Source organism: Triticum urartu, chromosome 2A (genome assembly GCF_056163025.1).
Source record: "Triticum urartu cultivar PI428250 chromosome 2A, HENAU_Tu73, whole genome shotgun sequence".
NCBI classification, from domain to species: Eukaryota; Viridiplantae; Streptophyta; class Magnoliopsida; order Poales; family Poaceae; genus Triticum; species Triticum urartu.
The window spans coordinates 1,269,711-1,292,636 of NC_141874.1; the positions used below are offsets into that span (position 1 = coordinate 1,269,711).

General features: G+C 43.3%; 3 protein-coding genes across 7 annotated transcripts; 2 read left to right on the plus strand and 1 right to left on the minus strand.

The window, feature by feature from the left end:
* Nucleotides 1-994: 994 nt before the first annotated feature.
* Nucleotides 995-5,430, plus strand: LOC125534924 (uncharacterized). Of its 2 annotated transcripts, none has more exons than XM_048697969.2 (4): nt 995-1,124; nt 1,275-1,411; nt 1,725-4,759; nt 4,969-5,430. In XM_048697969.2, exon 3 carries the CDS (start codon nt 2,387-2,389, stop codon nt 4,739-4,741), a length of 2,355 nt encoding a protein of 784 aa, XP_048553926.2. In that variant the 5' UTR covers nt 995-1,124; nt 1,275-1,411; nt 1,725-2,386; the 3' UTR covers nt 4,742-4,759; nt 4,969-5,430. The 2 variants fall into 2 exon arrangements, with proteins under 2 accessions (XP_048553926.2, XP_048553925.2); XM_048697968.2 differs by having other exon boundaries at nt 1,010-1,124; nt 1,271-1,411.
* Nucleotides 5,431-14,118: 8,688 nt separating this feature from the next.
* LOC125534919 (uncharacterized) lies at nt 14,119-17,547 on the plus strand. Of its 3 annotated transcripts, none has more exons than XM_048697960.2 (5): nt 14,119-14,458; nt 16,161-16,339; nt 16,430-16,528; nt 16,692-16,843; nt 16,927-17,547. In XM_048697960.2, the coding sequence occupies exons 2-5, from the start codon at nt 16,163-16,165 to the stop codon at nt 17,306-17,308; spliced, it is 810 nt and encodes a 269-aa protein (XP_048553917.1). In that variant the 5' UTR covers nt 14,119-14,458; nt 16,161-16,162; the 3' UTR covers nt 17,309-17,547. The 3 variants fall into 3 exon arrangements, with proteins under 3 accessions (XP_048553917.1, XP_048553918.1, XP_048553919.1); XM_048697961.2 differs by having other exon boundaries at nt 14,126-14,280; XM_048697962.2 differs by lacking the exon at nt 14,119-14,458 and adding an exon at nt 14,462-14,582.
* Nucleotides 17,548-18,096: 549 nt separating this feature from the next.
* On the minus strand, nt 18,097-22,505 carry LOC125534920 (ATG8-interacting protein 1). Of its 2 annotated transcripts, none has more exons than XM_048697964.2 (3): nt 22,306-22,505; nt 20,571-21,282; nt 18,097-18,392 (listed from the first exon to the last, which is right to left on the minus strand). In XM_048697964.2, exons 2-3 carry the CDS (start codon nt 21,269-21,271, stop codon nt 18,389-18,391), a joined length of 705 nt encoding a protein of 234 aa, XP_048553921.1. In that variant the 5' UTR covers nt 21,272-21,282; nt 22,306-22,505; the 3' UTR covers nt 18,097-18,388. The 2 variants fall into 2 exon arrangements, with proteins under 2 accessions (XP_048553921.1, XP_048553920.1); XM_048697963.2 differs by having other exon boundaries at nt 22,301-22,500.
* Between the last annotated feature and the right edge of the window lie 421 nt (nt 22,506-22,926).

Below are 22,926 nucleotides of genomic sequence, written 5' to 3' on the forward strand. Positions count from 1 at the left end.
AGAACATCGCTCCCAACGCTGAAGAGGAACCCTTTCCTCTCGCCTAGGCTCGAAGGCGCCGCACCGTCGGATCGTTGGCGCTCACTTGAGAACTAGAGCAGACGCCAGCCAGATCCCCATTGTAGACAAGTTGCACAACCCTCGCCACGCCGCTGGCACACACCACAGCTGCACTGCCACCTCTCCTGAACAACCAAGAGCAGAAGGATAGCCGTCGGGAGGTCGCCGAAGAAGAAAGTTGCAGAGGCCAAGAGGCGGAGCAGGGGAGCACCAGGTCCCGTTCCAATGGCCGCAAGAAGGACTCTTGCAGGAACGAGAACCCTCCACAGAAAGACGCAAACTTGGCCTCGCAGCCGACGGACGCCCACCAACCACATCGTCCCTCTCCTCAAAGTGTTGAATGCACGTCCCAACAGCTTGCATACTTGGAATTCAGTATCATAGTTCCTATCGATTGATGTTATTATTGGCCTAAGAAACTTGGTTCTCTTTCGCAAATCAATCGACCGACAGTAGCATGACCAATATTCATGGTACTGATGTATTATGTCAATGTTTTATCCCGGTTTTTGTGGGAATTCAGTAGCGTAGTCTGGTGTGTTGTTTCCAACCAGTTAATGCTATTTCAGGTGAATTCCAGTTACGCGTATTTATATTGATCTAACAATTAATGGTGCTTGCATTCTTGGAATATTTGCACTGCATCACCTATGTTTTCAGCATAAAAGTATGAAACTGGGATTACGTATGCAAATTGTTTATTGGATATACAATACTTCCTCTAGGGCTGTTTCTGGCAGTATTATTTTTATTTAAGTTTTTTCATGAAAAAGAGAAGAAAATAAATTCTCTGAGTAGTCCGTCCCACACACCTTTCGATACTGCTTGGACTCCAGTCCAAGGACTTGGCCCCTGCTTTACATTTAAAGGAGAAGAAAAAGAAAAAGAAAAGGAGGAAGAATCTGACAGTAAAATCTTTATTCTTCAAGTAGCTCCAGCCTCAAGCAAAGAAGCAGCCAGCTACAGATGCCTTGGCTAAAACTAAAGCAACCCCTGCACTGCACTGCATACCAGCAAGTCCTTCTGCTACTGCAACCTCATCATATCATAGATCTGCACACAAGGTTAAGCTACTATCAATCAAAACCACTAATATGCATGATTCTTCTGTTACATATATTATTTGTTCTCATCTTAATTGCTTGATGTTTCTCTTCTTTCCAAAAGAACAATCATTTTAATTATGCATCTACTAACAATGTTTCTTCAGGCAGGCACGGACATAACTATCTCTTGCGCTCTTCTGGTATAAGTAACTACTAGGTGCCATCCGGAGGTGCAGATCGATCGATGGGTTAGATTTCTGGTTTGCTGGGCCTCCATTGAAATACTAGTCGTCATGCCTCGACAGGTATTAATTTGTTTGCCTACACACGCAATCCTTCTGGTGCTATGTTATATATGTCAGAGATTGTTGTCTTAATATTATTACTGGAGCTGCTATCTGCTAGGAGCCTAGTTAGAAGGGGAGCTTAATTAATTTCTCTGTCCGACTAACACGCAGATACCCAAATTATGTCCTGGCTTACTGTGAGCCTGTATGAGTGCCCCACGCATGCAGTTTAGTTAATTACTACAGTAATGTCCATCCGGATAATAACAAAAGACCTTTTTCGTATACATGTTTCTACTGCTAATCAACTAACTGTTATAAACTAATGCAGAGGATTTTCCCGAATACTATCAAAGAAGCCGTGCAAGAGATAATCCCTTATCTAGAGGATACAAGCAGTACTGCACACAAGGCCATCTATTTTGATGGATGTGAAGGGCTGGCTGCTTCGGCGGTGCTTAGAGCCATAGCCCAAGACCCTCCACCATCTCTGCTCAAGAAATTCGACAAGATCATCCATGTCGATTGCTCGAGGTGGAAAAGTCGAAGAGCGCTCCAGAGGACAATCGCACAAGAACTCAAGCTTCCTCAACGGGTAATGGATATTTTTGACAGGCAAGATGAAGAAGATGATTTCAGGGGGGTAGTTGAAAGCTCCAGAGGTGAGATTGCAGTCATTGCGAGGGAGATTCATAATGCCCTACGAGAACACATATCCTTAGTGGTCTTCCATAATGGCAGCAACAATATGGTTGGGTTGACTGATTCTGGCATTCCTCAAGCGCCAATCTTTGATGTTGTTAAGGTATTGTGGACATTCCGAGGAAGGCTTCGGCTCAACCAAGGAATTAGTGAGAAGGTGGATGATTCCCATCTTTTTCTTTATGATACATCAGTCTTCGGGGGTGGAATTTTTTGCTTCAAAAAGAGGCTCGAGAAATTGCCGGGTACACAGATAAGCTTGGTGAAGCAGTTGAAGATTGTTGCCTGTATATGTTGTCATTAAATTCTCAAGGAGGCAGCATCATGAAATACGACTGGACCAACCATGCTTCTAACTATTGGGTGTGTGATGGGATTATACAAGGAGATCAAGGTGACGAAGCATGGGAGGTTGCATCTGCTCTGCATCAACACATAAATATAGATGATTATTCAGCTAATGCACTGCCCTCTTTTGGTCATAAACTGAAGACTCCTTCGAAGCGATGGTTAATGTCCAAGGAAAGCTCTGTTGTGCAACCAGAGTCAACGTCCTTTTTCCTTGCTGCAATCACAAGCGGATCCGATCCTCCATTAAGACCCTTGCCTAATGACATGTTCCATCAATCCGACAAACTTCGGGTGCTCAAGTTATGTCATTGCACCTTCAGTTTTTCTGCACCTCCTTTTTGTTGTTGCCACAACTTAAGATTCCTTGGGTTAGATAGCTGCCAGGATCTACTACCAGAAGAAGATGAGAAGCAAGATAGACCGGCAATGGAATTTTTTCAGAGCCTATGGGTACTAGACATATGCGACACAGATTGGGAGTTGGATTTACCAACATACATAACAGAGCAGATGGCTTCAAACATTAGGGAGGTACGTATAAAGAAAGGAAGGATTTGGTGCCACAGTTTTGCATGGAGACAATTGCGGAACCTTCACAAGCTTCGAGTAATTGAGCCTACAAGCCCTTGGCAAACAGGCGAAATGGATGAATTCACAGACATGGTGAAGTTGGAGTTCCTTGACTTGACCGGGGATAGTACAATTCAAGTTTTGCCAAGCCTGTCAAAAGCAACTAGCCTCAAGACCTTGGTTCTAGATGGTTGTGTTGGGTTGGAGCACCTTGGACCAGAAGCACTCCCTCCATCACTTGAATCATTCAGCTTGGATGTAGGAGTAGTAGAAGATCATTCCAAGGAAGCCCAAATAAGATGCATCTCTATGGCTGGATGTGAAAGATTGTCCGACTTCAAGCTGCGTGGATCACTTCCAAACCTTGAGGAGCTGGACCTCTTAGGCACAGGAGTCAAGACACTTGACCTCACAACTCAGGTAGTGCAGATCCCATGTCTCCAGCGAGTCATGCTGTTGGGATGTGAGCAACTCCGTGCTGTACTTTGGCCAGAAAAGGGGATGCCCCAACTAAGTTTGCTCTGCATTGACACTCGGGGAGAAGAGATTAGAAGAATACCACCGAAATTTGAGAAGCTAAAGAAAGGACATTGCCAAGCATATGTTGCTATGATGGACATGAAATTCATTCAGTTATTGGTGCTAACAAGTTCCAATATGTTTTGGAACACTAACATTGATATGTTCAATCTAAATCTCTGCATATCTGCAAGTGGACAGTGGCGCAATAAGAAGAATATGGACTCTGATAACAGTGGGGAAAAATTGGGGCCAGCCCTAGCAAAGCCATTAATGTCCAATTCTTCTCACAACCCCTACATTGATGCAGGTATTGACAACATAAGTATAGATCATGACTACAACAGTGCATCCCAATTTCAGTCATCGACCTACCATGTGGAGATTGGTGATGGAATTAGCAACACTTGTGTCGATAGCATACAAGCAACCAAGGCTATGATCTTTGCAATGAACAAGGCCAAGTCGTTGTGTGTGCATGACAATTCTTCCATCACCACAGTCATCCCAGAACACATGATGTCCATAGAGGGAGAGAAACTTTTATGGCTAGAACTGGAATCTTGTCACGTGGTGAGATGCCCCAAGATGCATACAGTCTTCAATACTGTTTATGGACACATCAGATTTACAAAACTAGTGAACTTTTGTGCGGCTGATCTCCTGACGACCCATTGCATTTGGAGCAAAGGGAGGACACTCAATGTTGAAGATAATCGCTCCTTTGCGAAACTGCAGAGCATACACCTGTTCTCCTGCCCGAGGCTCTCATTTGTCCTCGTGATGTCGGTGCTATACACCTTCACAAGCTTGGAGACCCTTGACATTGCCTTCTGTGGTGATCTAAGGCAGGTGTTCCCCGTGGAGCCAGAGATTCTGACAAGAATAGCTACGAACCATAAAGGTGTACTGGAACTCCCAAACCTGAAGCATATCTACTTGCATCAGCTCTTCAAGCTGCAACATATATGTGAAGCCAAGATGTTTGCTCCCAAGCTGGAGACCATCAGGGTCAGGGGATGCTGGGGTTTGAGGCGGCTCCCGGCTGTCGGCCGAGACAACCGCCCAGTTGTGGACTGCGAGAAGGATTGGTGGGAGAAGTTGGAGTGGGACGGGCTGGAGGCTGGCCATGACCCTTCCCTCTTCAAGCCACGCCACTCGGCGTATTACAGGAAGCCCCTGCCTAGATGCTCAGTTCTGTGGTGAGCTGAAGAAGATGTTCAGGTATGCATCCGCAAGTCTTTCCTTTGTTTTTATCTATCCGTTATATTCAGTAACAAATAATGACACACCTTGTGCAATTGTGCTATGTAATATCTGAAGAAGTGCGAATATAATACATACACACATTTGTTGAGAAAGCAACAGTCTAGTCAATACTTCATGCATTCAGTGATGGATTCATTTGTTTCGCCCTTCACTGTGCTGTGTAGGCAACGATGGATGGCGGCGGAGCCTACAACGAGGGCCGGCGTGTTGCTGCTTTCCACCCTTCACACTGCAAGCGCAAGCCAAATCGGGAGATGGTGGATGCATGTGTGTTTCCTTCCTCAAGAATAAAGTGGTGCTATCTCCGCACCTGCATCAAGGCTTAATCGTTTTGTGTGTGTCTCCATGCAAAGGACTTATGTATCATTGTTGGTGTGGTTTGTTTTCTGCTCATGTGTGTGTTTTCTCAAGACAGATCTGAGTTTCCAATGTGTTCTGTCATTCAGATTCAGTACAGCAGCATGTGTACCTTGTTGGAATTAACCACGCTGCCTAGTCTGTGTCCGTCTCGGACCAGAACACATCACCGAGTAGGGCTTGTAGTGGTACGCTAGATTAGCTACTATATAATCCTATGTATCCCCTGTAATCTTGTAACTCAGATCAATAGAGAAAACAATCGGGAGCGACACGCTCCCGTAGCCATCATACCCTCGTGTTCCTGCGTACGTACGTGTGTCTCGGCGAGTTAGCGCCTCGATCAATCGATCCAGTGGCTGGTTGTATTGTACGTGCATGTGCATGTACTAGTACGTCAACTATCCATCCACCTCCCTCCCTGCCTACTTATTTTTTGCAGGGAAACCTTAGAGAGCTTTATTCAACAAACGTGCTCGCTGAGCAATCAGCCAGAAGGCTGCTGATCAGGAACGGTGGGGTAGAGTCTAGCCAGCTCTCAGTCACTGAAAGCGTACAAGCACGCTTTGCACACAAATGTGCTGGACTGTTCGCTAATCTCATTACATGTTGAACAGTAAAGGAAGAAAAACTAAAAGCTAGCTCTCCTATTTCATCTAGGATAGGTGCTATCACCGAGCGATCGGTGTAGCGAGAGTTCCAGAGGTTTACTGCCTCTAGACAGTCGGTCTCCATGATCACATACGTGTAGCCTGGTAGTGTTGCAAGTAATACTCCTTCCTTGAGCGCTAGAGCCTCCGCTATGAGAGGATCTGTCACCCCCCGGCATCGGGCTTCAACTATGAAAGGAGATTGATCTCAATCTCCTTTCCTTGCAATCCATCTCCGTCTTCCTATTTTCACAGATAATCTGCATCTTTCATAATCCTGATCGCTAGCCTAGCTCGTTCTTAACCTGATTGCTAGCGCCTAGTATGCATCTCCTGCTCCTGTTATTAATGATCCAATATTGGGTCTCCATAGTACCCATAATTGGTTGATAATTGATCAATTGGACATTGTTTGACCTATAATATATTATATGAGATTCGTCTTTTTTTTTGTGTGTTCGACCGACGTGATGAGCGATAAGATTTTATTGAGTTTGTCCAGTAGATTTGTAACTTTGTACTAGTTTTTGAAATACTAAATTTTCCTCAAATTTCATCACTTTTGTCTCATCCAAAAAATTATGCATCTAGAAATATTAGAAAAAAATGAAGGTAGTATGTATAAAGTATAATATCCTTTTAGATGCATTTTAGTGTTTTTTTGTAACATTTCATTTAAACATAGCGCACACATTAATTATTATTTTTGTATATATATTAAAGGGCCAGGGTTATAGTTTCTCCCTGGGCCCCCAGAATCTCAGGACTGGCCCTGCCCGAGATATGGGAGGACACACTTGAGCAGGTCGACATCTTCGTCATGGGCATCGGCAGCAGCGGTACCATCACCGAAGTCGATAAGTACCTCAAGGAGAAGAACCCCAACACAAAGATCTATGGAGTTGAACCTGCCGACGCAAATGTTCTGAATGGTGGCAAGCCAGGTGGGCTATCAATGTCCTCTTCTTCTTTTTCATACTAGATGTCTTCCCTAGTTTTTGTTCCTTCTCATGCTGCTAACTCCCTCTCTGAGATCTAGTCGGAGCGTGCCTGGCTGCGGGGGGCTGACCCCTCCTCTACCTCAACAAGCTGGACCGCGGGCTCTCCCCTGGATCGGATCCGGCGGTTTGCGGGCTCTCCCCCACCCTCAGTCCACGGCGGTGCCTGCTCCGAATTGCGGTGACGTTGTGTGTGTCACGGTGGTTCTCTGTTGACACCTCACCTCTCCGGCCTGCCGCCCACCTCACTCGATCGGTGGAGTTGGCTCTGGCGTCGTGGTTATTGTGGCAATGTTGCTCGTTCCCCTGCGGCGGCTAATTTTGGTGGTGCACCTTTAATGGCACGGCTCCAGCCACGGCGGTCTCTGGGCATGTGGGGCTGTGGCGATGTGGTGGCCTTCTGCGTGTGCGGTGCGGGCCGTTGACATTGCGATCCTTGGTTGGTGGTGGTGATTTTGATCAGATTCATCGGGCAGTGGTGACTACTGACTGTTCAGTAATGACTTCCTACGGATCCATGACAACGAGGTTATCGAAAAGACTTCGAGAGCTTTTATCTCTTGATACGGTGGATGACTTTCTGTGGTGTGATACAAATTATGGACAACAACTTGACGCACAGGGATGTTTGGTGGAGTGGTGGCGGTCAAATTGTAGCTGTTGGTATTGCACAAAAGTGGTGGCGACAACACATGTGTGGCTTTGATGGTGGTGCTGTGAGCACCTGGTCTCGAGCTCCGGGGCAAAAGCCTAGGTCAGACCCGAGTGGTCATACCTGGGAATGGCGATGTTTTCTATGTCGTTACCTTGTTGGAGGCATTGCTCGGATATGTTCAGACTATTATTTAGGGTGAAAACTTTGATTCTGGCCTTTGTGGTTGGATCCGGTGACGGCGGCGCTTGAGTGTCACTTCCTTCCTGAAGGCATTGCTGTTGAAGATCATCGGCCTCCATGTGATGTCAATAGTTGGTGCGGACATGGTCTCAATTGTAGTTTGTCGATTGCTGATCTAATCTTTTTGGAGGTTTTTACCTTTTCTTTTTATTTTTTCCATGCCTATGCATAGCTTTTTGTCTTGTGACCTTGCTAGTTCTTGGCGTGTTTATCCGTGTGTGTGTGTGTGTGTGTGTTGGGTTGGCTGTGTGCATCCTAGTTATGCAGAGGCCAGATGTGTGCTCATATTGTATCTTCTTGATGCTCCATTTGAGCCAATAAAATTCACCCTTTATCGAAAAAATGCTGCTAACTGAACCTAACTTCAGGGCCTCACCTTATCACTAGAAACGGTGTGGGATTTAAGCCAGATATTCTGGACATGGATATCTCTACTCTTACAGAAAAATCAAGTTGGTGATGATGGTGTGCCTGCCATCTTGCAATATAGACCGTTCGATCTATATCTGATGGATAGAATGCAAACTATGGCAATTTTGCAAAAATATACTTGCACCTCTCTCCATATTTGCAGATAAGGCGCGGGACTATGGTGCACCTCTCTCCACATTTGCAGGCGCGGGACGAGGCCGCAGCAAGTGGAGCGGCAGAGCGAGGCAAGGCTCGGGCGCGCGGCGCGGGGGCACGCCTGGCGGGGCGGGGCGCGGCTATGCAGGGACAGGACGGGGCGCGGCCCCGAACGGCGAGCAGGGGAGGGGACGAGCACAGGGCGAAGGGAGAGAGAGGAGGGGTGCCTCACTGGGATTCGTAGGGATTTCGGGCAGCGGGCTCGACGGAGTCCGGGGAGGGCCATTGTGGAGGAGGACGAGGACGACGGCGTCGAGGAGGCAGGCCGGTGGGGGAGCGCCGGCGAGGTCCAGGCGGGGAGGAGGATGGGGAGGCACGGCGCTTGGCGATCCGACGAGGACCAGGCGGCGGTGACGTGGTCCAACGACGAGATCTGGGGGGCGCGACGTCGGGCTTGCAGGGAGGGCGTTGTTGCCCCCCCCCCCCCCCCGATCCAGATCGGGGGAGAGGGAGGAGCGGGGTCGTGGGGGGGGGGGAAAGTGGGGGTGGTTAGGTTAGGGTTTGGGTGAGGGAGTGGATAAGGAGGGGGTAGTGGGCCGGCCGGCTGGGCCTGGTGGGCGAATGGGCCGGCCCGTTGGGTCTGCTGGCCCGGGGGGGGTCTTTCCCTCTCCTTTTCTTCTTGTTTTAGTTTTAGTCTTTCTGTCTTGTTTTTATTTATTTTATTTTCTGTTTAATTTCATTTTAAACCATTTGGTCATTTTATAAAAATGTGTTTGCTGAACCATAATTACCCTTATAATATTTGGCAACCACCGAACATTTTTGTTTCTATTTTCGAAAACTTTTATTGTCGACATTAATTTTAAATTTGAATTTGACGCAATTTGAACTAACGGACGTTTAGCAACAGTAATCAGGATGACGTGGCATGATTAGCGTGGGATTACTGTAGCAAGATTATCCGGGCATTACATCTGGCGACCCACACAGCGCACACGGCCCCGAAGCCGGGCCATTCCTTTTTGCAATGTTAACAGATGTGGGAAGTCGATCGCATAACAGCTGCCAGAGGAATACCTTAATTTTCAGAGGGACGCGGGCTTGCCAAAGCCCTTTTGCCACTGTCTGTACCGACCCTTGGCACAGTTTGTGGTACAAAGACTTGATGGAGAACTTCTCGGACATGTTGAGGTGCCAAGAAACCCTATCTCGTTCCTCAGTTAGTGTCACGGGGGCTATGAGTTGCAGCAAAGCCTCTCACTTTGTTGTTTCCTGCTCGTTCAGGTTACGGCGGAAGGCAATGGCCAGGGGATGAGCCAATGCCTCTGTCACTCGCTGGTCCGGCGCCACAGCTAGAGCATACAACTCTGGGAACACTTCCCAGAGAGGGCCTGTGCCCACCCAGTAATCTAGCCAGAATCGGGTGGAGCGACCATTACCGACTTGGAACTTAGCACCTTTACCGACCATTACCGGCCGCCTCATCTGCCATTCTCTAGTCTGTTCCTCATGTGGACCTCGTGTAAACCAACAGTTGAAATGATTGAAAGAAAAAGGACTTAACCTTTCTGGACTGGAAAATGTTTATGATCTACTTACATGTGTTTGAGCCCGCTTTGCTGGAGCGGCTTTAATCGTACATTCTTCCATTTCCTACTAGTGTATGGTTGATGATGAGGCTTCCATCTGCTGCTGGCGTTTGCTTCATCAGGGGGCTTCCATTTGCTTCTACCACTTAGTTCTCATTGGGAGAGCGTCTCTGGTTCTTTATCCAAGACACAGAAAATAATGAGACAAGGACCACAAAAGACTCTTGGGTAATATATGGAAAAAAGTTTGAAATAAACCTTGAACTTGTAGTCGAAAATTAAATCGAACCCCAAACTTCAAATCCCGGAAATCAGCACACTGAACTCTCTGATCCCGGTCTATTTTCAACCATGAGTGAGTTCCCAAACAGGGATTGTCGATATGGCATGTTAAATCAAGGCGTAAATAGTCTTCTCTTCATTAAAACAAAAATGACTCAGGCTGAATCGAACTTGGGACCTGGCTGAGCCGAGCTCATCCCGCTAGCCAAAAATACAGACAACTAGGAGTGATATAATAAGAGGCCAGATGTATTTAAGCACACACCGAAGCGTGGAACTTTGAAAACATCTTTTAGGGGCAAACAAATATTCAAAACATAAACAATTTTGGAAATGTCCGAACAATTTATAAAATGGGAGCACCTTTTGAAAATCCTGAATACTTTACTATATTTTGAGAAAGCAATCAATTTTGAAAAAGCAAACACTTTCTGAAACATAAATATTTTTGAAACCTGAAAAAAAATTGAAAGTGCGAACACTTTCTGAAAATTGTAAAATTGGGAACAAATTTTGAAACCTGAACAAATGTGTAAAGAAAATGTTTGAGACATCAAAAAAATATCACGAGTTTAGAATGTATGTGGCATTTAAGAAAAATTGTACAATGTAAAATAATATTCGTGTGATTCAAAAAATGTGCTTGTGACATTAAGAAAAAGTATATAGAATGTACAAAAAGTGTCATACCCTTAAAAGACTATATGTGACATGTGTTTAAAAAAGTGTATACAATTTTTAAAATGTGTAACAATGTAAAAAATATGTTTTTGTAGTTTATGAAATGTTTATTGTCGTTAAAAAAATTTATAATGTGTATCTGGAAAAATATTACCATGTATTCAAAAAAATATTGAAAAAATGTATTTAAAAAATTGTACGTAATGTATTTGAAAAATGTCGAAAGTGTCCCAAAAAATATTTTATGTCTGCTAAAAATGTACATCGGGTACTGAAAATAATTAGACGTGTGTAAAAAAGAAAACTAGTTACTGATAAAGAAACAAACTAAAAGCAAAAAAACAAACAATATGGAGAAAATGAATAAAAAGGAAAAAACAAAAGTATAACGAAGAAAGAAAAACCAGAGAAGAAACAAAGTATAGTAAAGAAAAAACAAAGAAAACCTATGAAAAACCAAAGGAAAAACAAACAAAAATAAAAATAAAAAATAAAAATGGAGCAGCACGAGCAACTATGCTAACGGGCCGGCCCAATTCAGCGAATACCAGCTAAATCCTCTCAAGGTTCAAAATTGACCTGGATCAGAGAGTTCGGTGTGCTGATTTCAGGGTTTGAGAGTTCAGGATTCGATTTAGCTTTCGTCTACAAGTTCAAGATTTAGTTTGGACTTTTTCCAACATATGGTTGCATCCGTCATCTTGATGTAGAGGTTTGAGGTTATTCTTCTTTTTAAAAAGAAAAGGTTAGTATTCAATCACAACCCTTCTGCTTCGATACAACCCCTTAAATACATCAACGGATGAAATCTCTCCATATTCGTTCATAATAAAGGGTAGGGCGATCTTTTAAAACATACGTCGCCGAGCATGCGAATATGCAGCTTGTGTACATACACAACCCGACATACTTTTTTCACCTTCTTTTTAATTAAAAAAAGTGCACCACTAGAGATTCGAACTCCAACCCTCAAGGTTTACTTCAAGTTCTAGTAACCAACCGGGACAGGTTACTTGCAAATGTAGCTTCGTGAACTTTCAGGCTGGGTTTTTTCGAGTTTTTTAACCCATGTTTGTTCTATTTTTTTGGGGTTTTATTTTTCTTTTTCTTTTTCTTTTTCTTTTTATTTTTATTTTTCCTTTTTTATATTTTTTCAAATGCATTAACTTTTTAAAACAAAATCAAATTCATGAACTTTTTCTCAAATTTGTGAGTCTTTTTCAATTTTTGACATATTTTTTGCAAACAAAATAGTGAACATTTTTTTTGCAAATGTGCGATTTTTTTCAAATCTGCGAACATATTTTTAAAAATCGATGAACTTTTTTCACATCCGCGAATGCTTGGGCCGGCCCAACAGCCGCCCGATGGGAGTGATGTCGTCACCTAGTAGGGCCAAAGACTAAACATTTTCTTCTTCTTCTTTTATTCATTCATTTTTTTCATTTTTTTTAACTTTATTAATCTTTTTGAAACTTTTTCAAAATTTTGAATTATTGTTTGAAAAACTAAAAAATCTTCTTATTTTCAGATATTGTTTACTATTTTAAAAAAACTGGAATTTCAAAAAATGTTCCATTACTCCTAACCACCAGCTGGATAAGACTTTGTCAGCCGCCTTTTCTTGACGCGAGATCGAGGAGTACGAATCGGAGAGCTCCTCTACCGCGGCGAGGCGTGCACTATTTCCGATGCCGAATAAAGAGGCTGAGATCCTGTTCATGGTATACGACACTAGCGCCTTCGGTGAGAATATCAGGCCGGACGATTTTGTCGACGACGCCCATTGTTTTGAATTTCGACAGCAAAAAAAATTCGCTGACCATCGAAACCAACGCAATTTCCAAAATTCGTAAATTTCGAAATTTGTTTCGCACAAATCAACGAAATTTTTATTTAAATTTGAATAAATTTGAATTTAAACTATTGAGTATATAACTGTTGTCGCAGTAGTAAGACATGAAAGCTGTAGAATTAAGGATCCCGCCGCTCTATATACAAAAAACGTAAAAATAGTGAAATATTTCAAACGAAATACAAATAATTCGGTCACCCTCGAAATGGTCGAAATTTGACGAAATTTCAGAAATTTAATCGAAATTCAAAACAATGACGACGCCTTCCTCAAGAAGTTGGTCGCCATGGTGCTGAAGCGGAGCTAACGGGAGTAGGAGTTTCAGGTTATTTATACCAAACATTTACACTTTTATGTAGTTTATCAAATTATAATATAAAATATTATTTTTACATATCGCTTAGTTTAAATAGTATACTTAATCAAGTGAAATTGTGTTGTGTCATTCTCTTGTATATGGTTTAAACATCCATTGTTTTCAAAAAATAATAATTTGCTAACAGTATGAAAAATAATAATAGTTTTCTTAAATATTTTAGTTGGGATATCTATATATATATATATATATATATATATATATATATATATACAAATTCCCGGTGTATGATTTTAATGCAAGTAAACAGAATATTCTAGAGTCCATGACATATTGATGGGATCTTGTCATCGAATCATCATCACCATTATTGGTTACAACTTTTTTTTCATACTATTTACTGCATGCTTTGGTAGATCCAGCAACCAACCAGTTGGCAGCATGTTATACCGTGGGATTCATATATAAACCCCGCACCCAACATCGTGGGGTCCGGCAACCAAGCGGTTGGCAACAATGTCATACATAATATTTTGTATTCGTGGGATTCATATATAAACCCCGTAGATCTGGTTATCGTTGATAAGATGGCTTATCTTGTCACATTGATGAAATATTGTGCTTTCACGACCAATATTGGCTAGGCGACCACCGATGCCTGATACATGTTGTTGGGTTGGTTGTACCCGAACCTCACGTGAGAGCAGACTATAGGTTGGTGACGTGGCTATCCCACCCATCGATGTGGTCTGTTCTTGGGGTGGAAGACGGTGTTTTAGGTGATAACCGTGGCGATATCGTGTGTCCATGTCAAAGCCCCACGTCCCGGGGCCTCGACTACACTTTATTACCCACATTGTATTACAAGGTGTGTTGGCATGAATATTTCATTCATCTTGTATAAAGAAGCATGTTGGATTTTTATTTATGAAAAAAGGGGGCTCGAATGAATAATCCAACTAACTCCCAAGTAGTGTAGGTTGAGAGAGATTTTCATCGCAAAAAAAAAGGTTGAGAGAGATTTGGTTCAAATCAAATCAAATCAAATTCAAACTCAAACTCGAACTCAACCTAAAGGAAGGAGAAGCAAAGTAAAGCGAGTAAGCAAAGTGGGCTCCTTTTTCCTCCTTGGTTTGGAGGTAACCGACGGCGACCGCGTCCGCGTGTCCCCTCCTTTCCCTTCCTTGTCCTCTGTCCACATCGCCTCTTCTCGCCGGCCGGCAGCCTCCTCCTCTCCGCCCGCCCGAGCGCCGTTCCCCCTTTGGCAGGAGGAAGAGAAGAGAAGAGTGAGTCTCGCCGTTGGTCTCGCCCTTGTCCTCCTATTCCGTCCGATTCCCCCTTTGCTTTGCTGTGCTTGCCAGAAAGAAGAAGGGCGAATCGGATCCGGAAGAAAGAAAGCCTCCTCTTTCTCCCCGCCCGCCCGTCCGTCCGCAGATAGATCTCATCATCATCATAAATATAAAGGTACGACCTTCTTGGCCTGCCCCCTCCCTGTTACCTACCTCGTCGATCTTTCGGCGTGGCTCTTCTTGTTGAGTGTTGCAGGACGGACGAGCCAGCGATTGGATTGGATTGGATTGGATTTTGGGTACCTTTTTTTTTTCCTTATCGATCCACGATTCTTTGTTCCCTTTCTGGTTAACGAGTTAGTATGTACTATGTACGTATTATTAGCGAGCGCCTTGTTAGGTTGGATCGATCCAATCTGCTGCACACAACCAAGAGCACATACAGATTTTGCCTCTTCTTCTTCTGCTCTGTTCTAGCCGATTTCCTCTTTCTTGTTAGGTAGATGCACAGAGCAGATTATTAGTATGTATGTGCTCCCACACCACAAGATTCACCACACCAAATATGGGCTACTTCATATCCCAAATTTCCTTTCCTGGGCAAATTCAGCCAACGGGCATAAATTCATCCGCAAATAGTTGCTGTGGCTGTGGAACACCACACCACACCACACCACACCACACACACGCCTAAATGAGGCTCCAACCCTTCCTTCCTTGTTCTCTAACACCCCTTCCTTCCTTCCTTGTTCTACACCATACCATGTTTTTCTTTTTTCCCAGTCCAGTTGATTGTATTTGTATGCCTCCCTCATCTTGACATAATAATATGCTTGCTTGGTTTATTATTATTATTATTATTATTATTGCTCCTGCTTATTATTCTTGCCTTGCCCGTAATTAAAGACGGATGTTAGTGTACTACTACTAGTCAAAACTTGAGATAATACTATATGGTTGGATGCACTCACTTGTCCTTAACAAGTCAGACTAGAGGATAATGTTCTTGCCCCTCCCTACTTGTTTCATGACACTTACTCACGGTGCTTGCAGAATTAGATAGATATTCACAAGACTTGTACCATGTGTATGTATGCATGTATTTAGCAGCAGACGCAAAGAAAGAAAGAAAACAACATAATGCTAGCTAGGCTAGGCTAGGTGTACTTACTCAAACTCACATCTATGAATGATGGTTCTGAGCTTGCATATCCTTTACCAACTCAACTGCTTGCTATTTCCACGTCTTTCTTTACTCATATACATACATACAGTCAATAACCGGAAAACAGTTAGCTAATCCTCCTCTGTCGCTAAACAAACAGTTAGCCATAGAGGATCATAATGGTATATCTTTGTGTACTATCGCTAAACAAACAGTTCTTCAAGGTGCAAGTTTCTGCAGATATTTCACATTTATCATGGGCAGACTTCATAATTATATGAATATATAGCAGTATGGGTGGCAGATATTATACCACATGCTCTGTACAATTTCGCTGTCATCTTTAGAAATTTTCACTTGTTTACACTACATATGGTAGAACAATTGAGATGCTATATTGATCTGTTGTGCGATGTGTTCTGTTGAAAATTTCTAGGAATTATTTGAATGGCATGACTAGTGCTTAAGTAATTGAAATTACTACCCTGCCTGGAAGTATCCAAGACCAAGATAAACTCTGTTCCCCCTTGTCTTATCATGTACCTGTTGGTTTTGCACGGTTGCACCTTATGTTATGTTATCCTTTAATTTAATATAATAATGCCGTGTTGACATTTTACTTCAGTTAATTTTCTACGGCCACCGTGCATATGTCAATATCCATTTATCAATTCGCATTGGATTTATTATAACTCTGCTTCCTTCTATGCAGCCATGTATGATAACTACAGAAATCCCCATCCTCCCGGGATGCAGATGCCCCCACCAAACCCTCAGCCTGGCCCATATGACAATCCATTATATGGCGCAAGCTCAGGCCTGATTAAAACTGGGTTAGGAGTATATGGGGAGAAGTTCCTCGGCTCCAGTTCAGAATTCATGCAGAGCAATGTAAGGAGCCTCCAAAGAACATTGATCTCCCTGGTGTTTCAAATCGCTTATGTATTCTCTCTAAATTATTTATTGGCTCTACTCTTGCAGATCAGTAGATACTTCTCCAACCCACAGTACTACTTCCATGTGAATGATCAGTATGTCAGGAACAAGTTGAAAGTCATACTGTTCCCGTTCCTTCACAGGGTATATTTGTCTTTCCCATCTACACTGGATATGTATCTTGTTCTTCTGTCTATATATCGGGTGTACTGAAATATGTTCCGTCTTTCCTAGCTGCGCTGGATATGTTTCTGGTTCTTTTATCTATCTGGTGTACTGAAATAGATTATTTGCAATGATTTTTCAGGGGCACTGGACCCGGATAAGTGAGCCTGTTGGTGGCCGGTTGTCATACAAACCTCCAATGTACGACATAAATGCGCCAGATCTGTACATCCCTTTCATGGCGTTTGGTACCTTCATTATTCTTGCAGGCTTCACACTGGGCTTCATGGGAAAGTGCGTTTTTTTTAACTTTCTTCAGCCAAAAAACAGTGACACTTCAAAATCACAGTTCCTAATGCACTTGAACCCGTATGCAGGTTCACTCCAGAAGCCATAAACCTTCAGTTCACAAGAGGGCTGATCGGATGGGGCCTACAGATCGTGTTCCTGAAAGGGCTCCTCTACTCGATGGGCGGTGGCGAGGTGCCGCTGCTCGACCTGGTAGCCTACAGCGGGTACCTGTTCGCAGGGCTCTCCCTGGCCATCGTCGCTCGGCTCCTATGGGCCTACTCATACTACGTGATGATGCCGTGGATGAGCCTGTGCATGGGGATTTTTTTGGTGAGGACGATGAAGCGGGTGATCTTCACGGAGATGCGGGGCAGCGAGAGGCACTCGACGCGGCAGCACTACTTCCTGCTCTTCATGGCCATCGTGCAGTTCCCCCTCTTCTTCTGGCTTGGCAGCATAGGCGCATGAGATAGTCTTCTCTGTAACTTTGGCACTAGAAAAAGCAACCACCTGTGAAGCTTAGGCACATCCAGTAGCTTGTGCAGGCTCTCTGAGCATCATCATATATGTTTTGTTGACAGGGTTTTTGTGTTTGGTTTTGTATAAAGTTGTGAATTTTGCAGTCGGTCACCATTTTGTAGTATGTTTGTTGGAATAGTCTCAAGTATATTCATATACATTGTTTATGTTATATATGTTTCTTTGTATGCTGTTGGATCTACCCTAGTTCACTCATCCTACTTAACTGGCATTGTTTGAATGTTCACTCAGTGAAAGTATATGCCAGCTTCAGTCTGTCATTTGGTAGGTGCAGAGTATATATATATACTGTCAGAAAATTCACCACATAAGTATGCATATTGTTTCTGTTATTCCATTGTATCTGGATTTTTTGATTTCCTCAGAGTTTTGGTCCAACAGCTTTTCTCAAAACAAGACAAACAAAATTGTATTTTGTTTATAAACTGATTTTCTTTGGATTTTTGGTGAGGTATCCAGATTTACGCGTGATAACTATCCGTGCAGAAAAAAAATGAGACGCGTGCAATGTATGAAATGAATTAGCAACAAGTGAACAAGTACTTAACAACGTTTAATGGATAAATTCTGAACGACCAAAAACAGAGCTTTGGAGGGAACACAAAAGCAAAATAGGTTCCCAGAATTCATTCTCAAGCACGACAACAAACGCTGTTGTCATGGATTTCACAGCATGCAGTTGCACATTCCAACAACCATTCGTCAAAAATGAGTAGTAGAAACTTGAAAGGGCGCGCCGTTCGTATTAAACAGTGCAAAGGTACGACGACTATGGGTACAAGAGCAAGAAGAAACTTTGGCATCTCAGAAGCCTGGCAACAAGCAAATACCCTGTCAAACTTAATATATTATTACAACTAGAGATCCCTTTCGTCATTGTCATGAATCATATTGGCATGGCCATCTTCTTGGTTATAATGACTTCCAGGGCGATCTGTGAAGACTCATCAGAGATTGTATCGAGGAAGAAGACCACAAACAGACCCACCAGTCCAGGGGATCAGATCATCAACTGACAACAGAACAGAGCCTCAGTCAGCAACAAAAACATAACGATTCACAGATGGCAACAGACATCAGGAATTATCATCTCTAATCTAAATTTTGTCATCAAGACGATATCAGTGTGAGCTAATATAATAGAATTATATGGTCAAAAAAATATAATGTAACAATAAGAAAGAAGGTAATATACCTATCATATTGCTTCTTACTAGATAACTCATTAAAGAAAATAGTCTGACCAGTTAGGACACTGTTAAAGGTTAAGGACCTGGGTGAACTGTATGTTTAACACGTACTACTAGGAAGACTTGAAAACAAAACAAACTAAATGATGAGAAACAAAATGTTAATGCAAGAAGGTATATTACTGACTCAACATGTTTGCTGTCACGTTTATATTTACAGTGGAATACTTCGTAGTATCATTTTCTTAACTTGTATGCGGTCAGTAAATTGGTTCTTCTCATTAACATTGGTATCATATGAGAACAGTGTTAATGACAAGAACCAATTTACTGACAGCATACAAGTTAAGTAAATGATACTACGGAGTATTCCACTGTAAATATAAACGTGGCAGCAAACATGTTGAATCAGATAGAGATGAGAACTGGGTGTCCTAATGTTGCAAAAAAGAGAAACTTGGCACAATGCCGGTGTAAACTAACTTGATATCTAAGGTGCTGAAATAGCATCCACCACTTTTAGGCAGACTAACCACTCACATCATAAAAAATGGGTAAGAATCCCACTTTATGTACCATATAAACTGTAAACTGATAGTAACCATTTCAGTATCCATACTTACTTCAAAAGGTAGCAACCAAAAAGAAAATCTCATTATCCGTACTAAGTTCATTCCAAGTTCAGCAAAATCAGTGATTGCTGTGAATATTTAACAGTCACTGTTTCGTAGTTCGTACTGAACCAAAGTGAAATCAGGATCAAATCCTACTTTGCTGTAAACGGATGTATATTTGCTGTCTGGTATGCAATATTGAACATGGGTAAAAATAGCAACGAAAAGTTACCTCATTATCCGTACTAAGGTCATGCTAAATGAAGCAAAATCAGTGGGTGGTGTGAATACTTAATACGTAATTCATACTGAAACCAAAGCTGTATCTCACAAATCACAACAGTTCTTCTACTGCTCATTTTAAACATGCCACACAACATCTCTATAAACTTTAAACAAAAACTGCGCCCTGCTAACAGGGGGAGATGCTGGGCCATGAAGAAGGAATAAACTGCCCAGGAGATGTAACAGGGAGTCCAATCAATCTTCAGGTCCATTACTGAGCAAGGAAAAACAGAAAGAGTACCCTACTGCACAAAATAAATTTTGCTAGTACTGCTCGAAAGCAACAGTAACATGCACATTAGTGACAATACTTAAAATGATTGGTTAGAATATTTAATAGTGAAGCCAATATTTCATAATTCATACTAAGCCAGTGTGAAATCTGAATCAAATCCAATTTGCTGTTTTTTATGCAATAATGAACATCAATGAAAATGGCAGCAAAAAATTAACTCATTATCTGTAACATTTAATACATAATCAATATTTAGCAGTGTACATACAGTTCTTGCCAAATGAAGCAAAATCAGTGACTGGTGTGGATATTTAATACATAATCCATATCAAAACCAGCATGACATCTCACGATTTCATAACCAATGAACTATTCAAACAGTTCTTCTACTGCTCAATTTTAATCATGCCCCATTATATCTCTAAAATACCATCAATAGTTACACCCCACTAACTTATTAACAAAGAAAAGATATCAATGCACATACGTAATTTCAGGAAGCATGTGCACGTGATGTTCTAACAGTGGGGAGAGGTGCAGGGCCATGATAAAAGATCAGGAGGTGTAACAGGGAGTTCAATGAGTTTTCAGGCACATAATTGAGTAAGGAAAATCAGAAAAGAGTAGCTTACTGCACAAAATGGATTTCTCTAGTACTGCTGAAAGAAACACTAAGCTGAGGAGAGAATAAAGCAACAGAGCAAGCAACTAACATGCACATTACTGACCATATTGAACAACTGTAATGTACACTGCTAAATACGGAAAGAGCTACACTGCATATTATTTCCAAAATATGATATTGACTCAACCATAAGAAACATGAATCATAGTTGAAAAGAGACAATAGCTCCATGTGTACATACCTGACTGCTGAGCGAGAGCGCCATTTAAGGCAGCTCATGTGCAACTTGTCTTTGCGCCACAAGATGACAAGGCCAACCAGGGCAGCCACAACCACGGCACCCCAGAGATGATTAGTCTCCTTAGCTTGGTCATACAGGCATGACATGTGCTTCTTCAACCAGCACTGGCAGGGGGCACCAGAGCCGCGGCCCTTGCTGCTGCTGCTGCTACTGTCCTGAGGAGGCACGTCAGACTTGTCCTGGGAATCATCATCATCATCATGGACGATGTAACCGCGTCCGTCATCTTCGGAGTGGAACTCAGCCACGTCACCCATCATCATCTCGGCATCATGTACCGACAGGCTCTTCCCCTCATCATAGTACTTGACCGTCTCGGACCCATCATCATAGCCTCCTCCCACGTTCTTGAAGCCAGCATCTTCCACGCTGGTACTTTCCTGGGGCTCGAGCAGGGCGGTCTCTATGGGCAGGTTCTCGTGCTCGCTGGGGGGGAACACGAAGTGGTCCGACATGAGCAGCGTGCTGGACGAGCCACGGCCGTCGTTGCCGTCGCCGAGCCTCTTGCCCTCTGCTGCTCCTTCTGGCCCGCTGGGCGCAGCCGCGTAGGTGGACGCGGTGAGCGTGACCACCTCCCAGTCGGCCCCCCGGGTGGCGCCTTCGTCCACTTGCACTGGCACCTCTTTCTCGCTGTCAGACATGGCCACAGAACCTGGTTATTTGCAGAAGAGCGGGTTCAGCATAACAGAACCGTGGATAATCGACGGCATCACACAAACATATAAGATAATCAGTCAGTTGCATGATAGAGCAGCAAGTAGGGTGAATCAAGCCCTGCCTACTCATCCGTGAGTGGCGTGCAGTGAAAGAAAGAAAGCATGCCTATTGCATCAACTAGAATGATTTAATTAGAGGGTAAAGAAACGGCAATCAGGAAGACAAGACGGTAGGAGTGACCATCCATCCATCCATCCATCCATGGAAACCACCCAGAATATAGGAAGAGCAATATCATCATCATATCATTACACAGAAGAGCAATTTCATTTCATGGGTGGTAGCAGAGCAGAGCAGAGGTGGGGAGGGAGGGAGAATCGGTGAGCGCATCATCATGTAAGTAAACATGAGAGACAGGCAAGCAGAGGCAGTGGCAGTGGCATGAGTAGACAGAAAAGAAAAAGGAAAGCAAACACAGAGAGAGAGAGAGGCCTTTGTTTGTTTCTTTTCCCAAGAAACAGAGAAACAGGGAGAGAAGCAAAAAAAAAAACAACAGAGTTTGTATGAATCCCCTCCCCTCATCAAACAAACAATCTCTGACTCTGTATGAAGCAAACCAAACCAAAGAGCACATACACACATAGATAGATACACTCGTACACAGGGAGGGAGGGAGGGAGGGAGGAGAAAAGAAAGAAAGAATGGCACATAGTAATTGCATCAACCATGGATAGGATAGCATAGCATGGTTGGTTCAATCAGCAGCAAGGCGACGGACGGGACCTCACCTCAAAGAGCACATCCATTCATCCATCCACCAAACCATCCATCCGAATCAATCATACATACATACATACATACATACATACATACTAGAGTACAAGGAAGGAAGGGCTTCTTTCTTTTCTTGGTGGCGGGGATCAGATCCATCCGCGGCGCACAACCTAACCACATCAGAGGAGAAGGAGATGGAGGGGGGATCGATCCTACCGAGGGAAGCGGGGGCTTTTTACCTTACCGACAAGGAAGGAAGGACGGACGGACGGACGGGAAGATCTCCGGTGCGCTCCGCTCCGCCGCAGTCGACTCCGGTGGGGGATGGATGAGATCAAACTACCATCTTTCTTTTTCTTTTCTCTCTCACATCTCACAGGACAAGAGCAGAGGAGAGATGGGTGGGGAAGGAAGCCAACCGCGTAGTACGAGGCTGACGTCGCGGCCCCACAGCACAGCAGCCAGGCGGTTTGACGCACTACCAGCGCACCATCCCTATAACCAACCAACCAAAAAAAACCTCTTCTTTTCTTTTCCGAGAGATAGTAGGCCTACTATATTTTCATACAAGGTAAAAACAAAATGACAAGAAAATGTATCTTCGTCACCAACAACAAGTCTAGTATAAACTCCACGTCAAAGCAAATCCGGAGACAATCTACCCCACACATTGAACCAACACAATCTAAACCAAAAGACAAAGCAACCAACACCAGCCATCTCCCAACGCAACACACTCATTTCACTCCCCTAACCAACACACCATCCACCCATGAGTGCCTAGAGTTCGAGGCTCGACGGATAGGTGGTCGGCTTCGAGAAAGACACTTTCTTACACGCGCTACCAACGGCGTACATACTATGT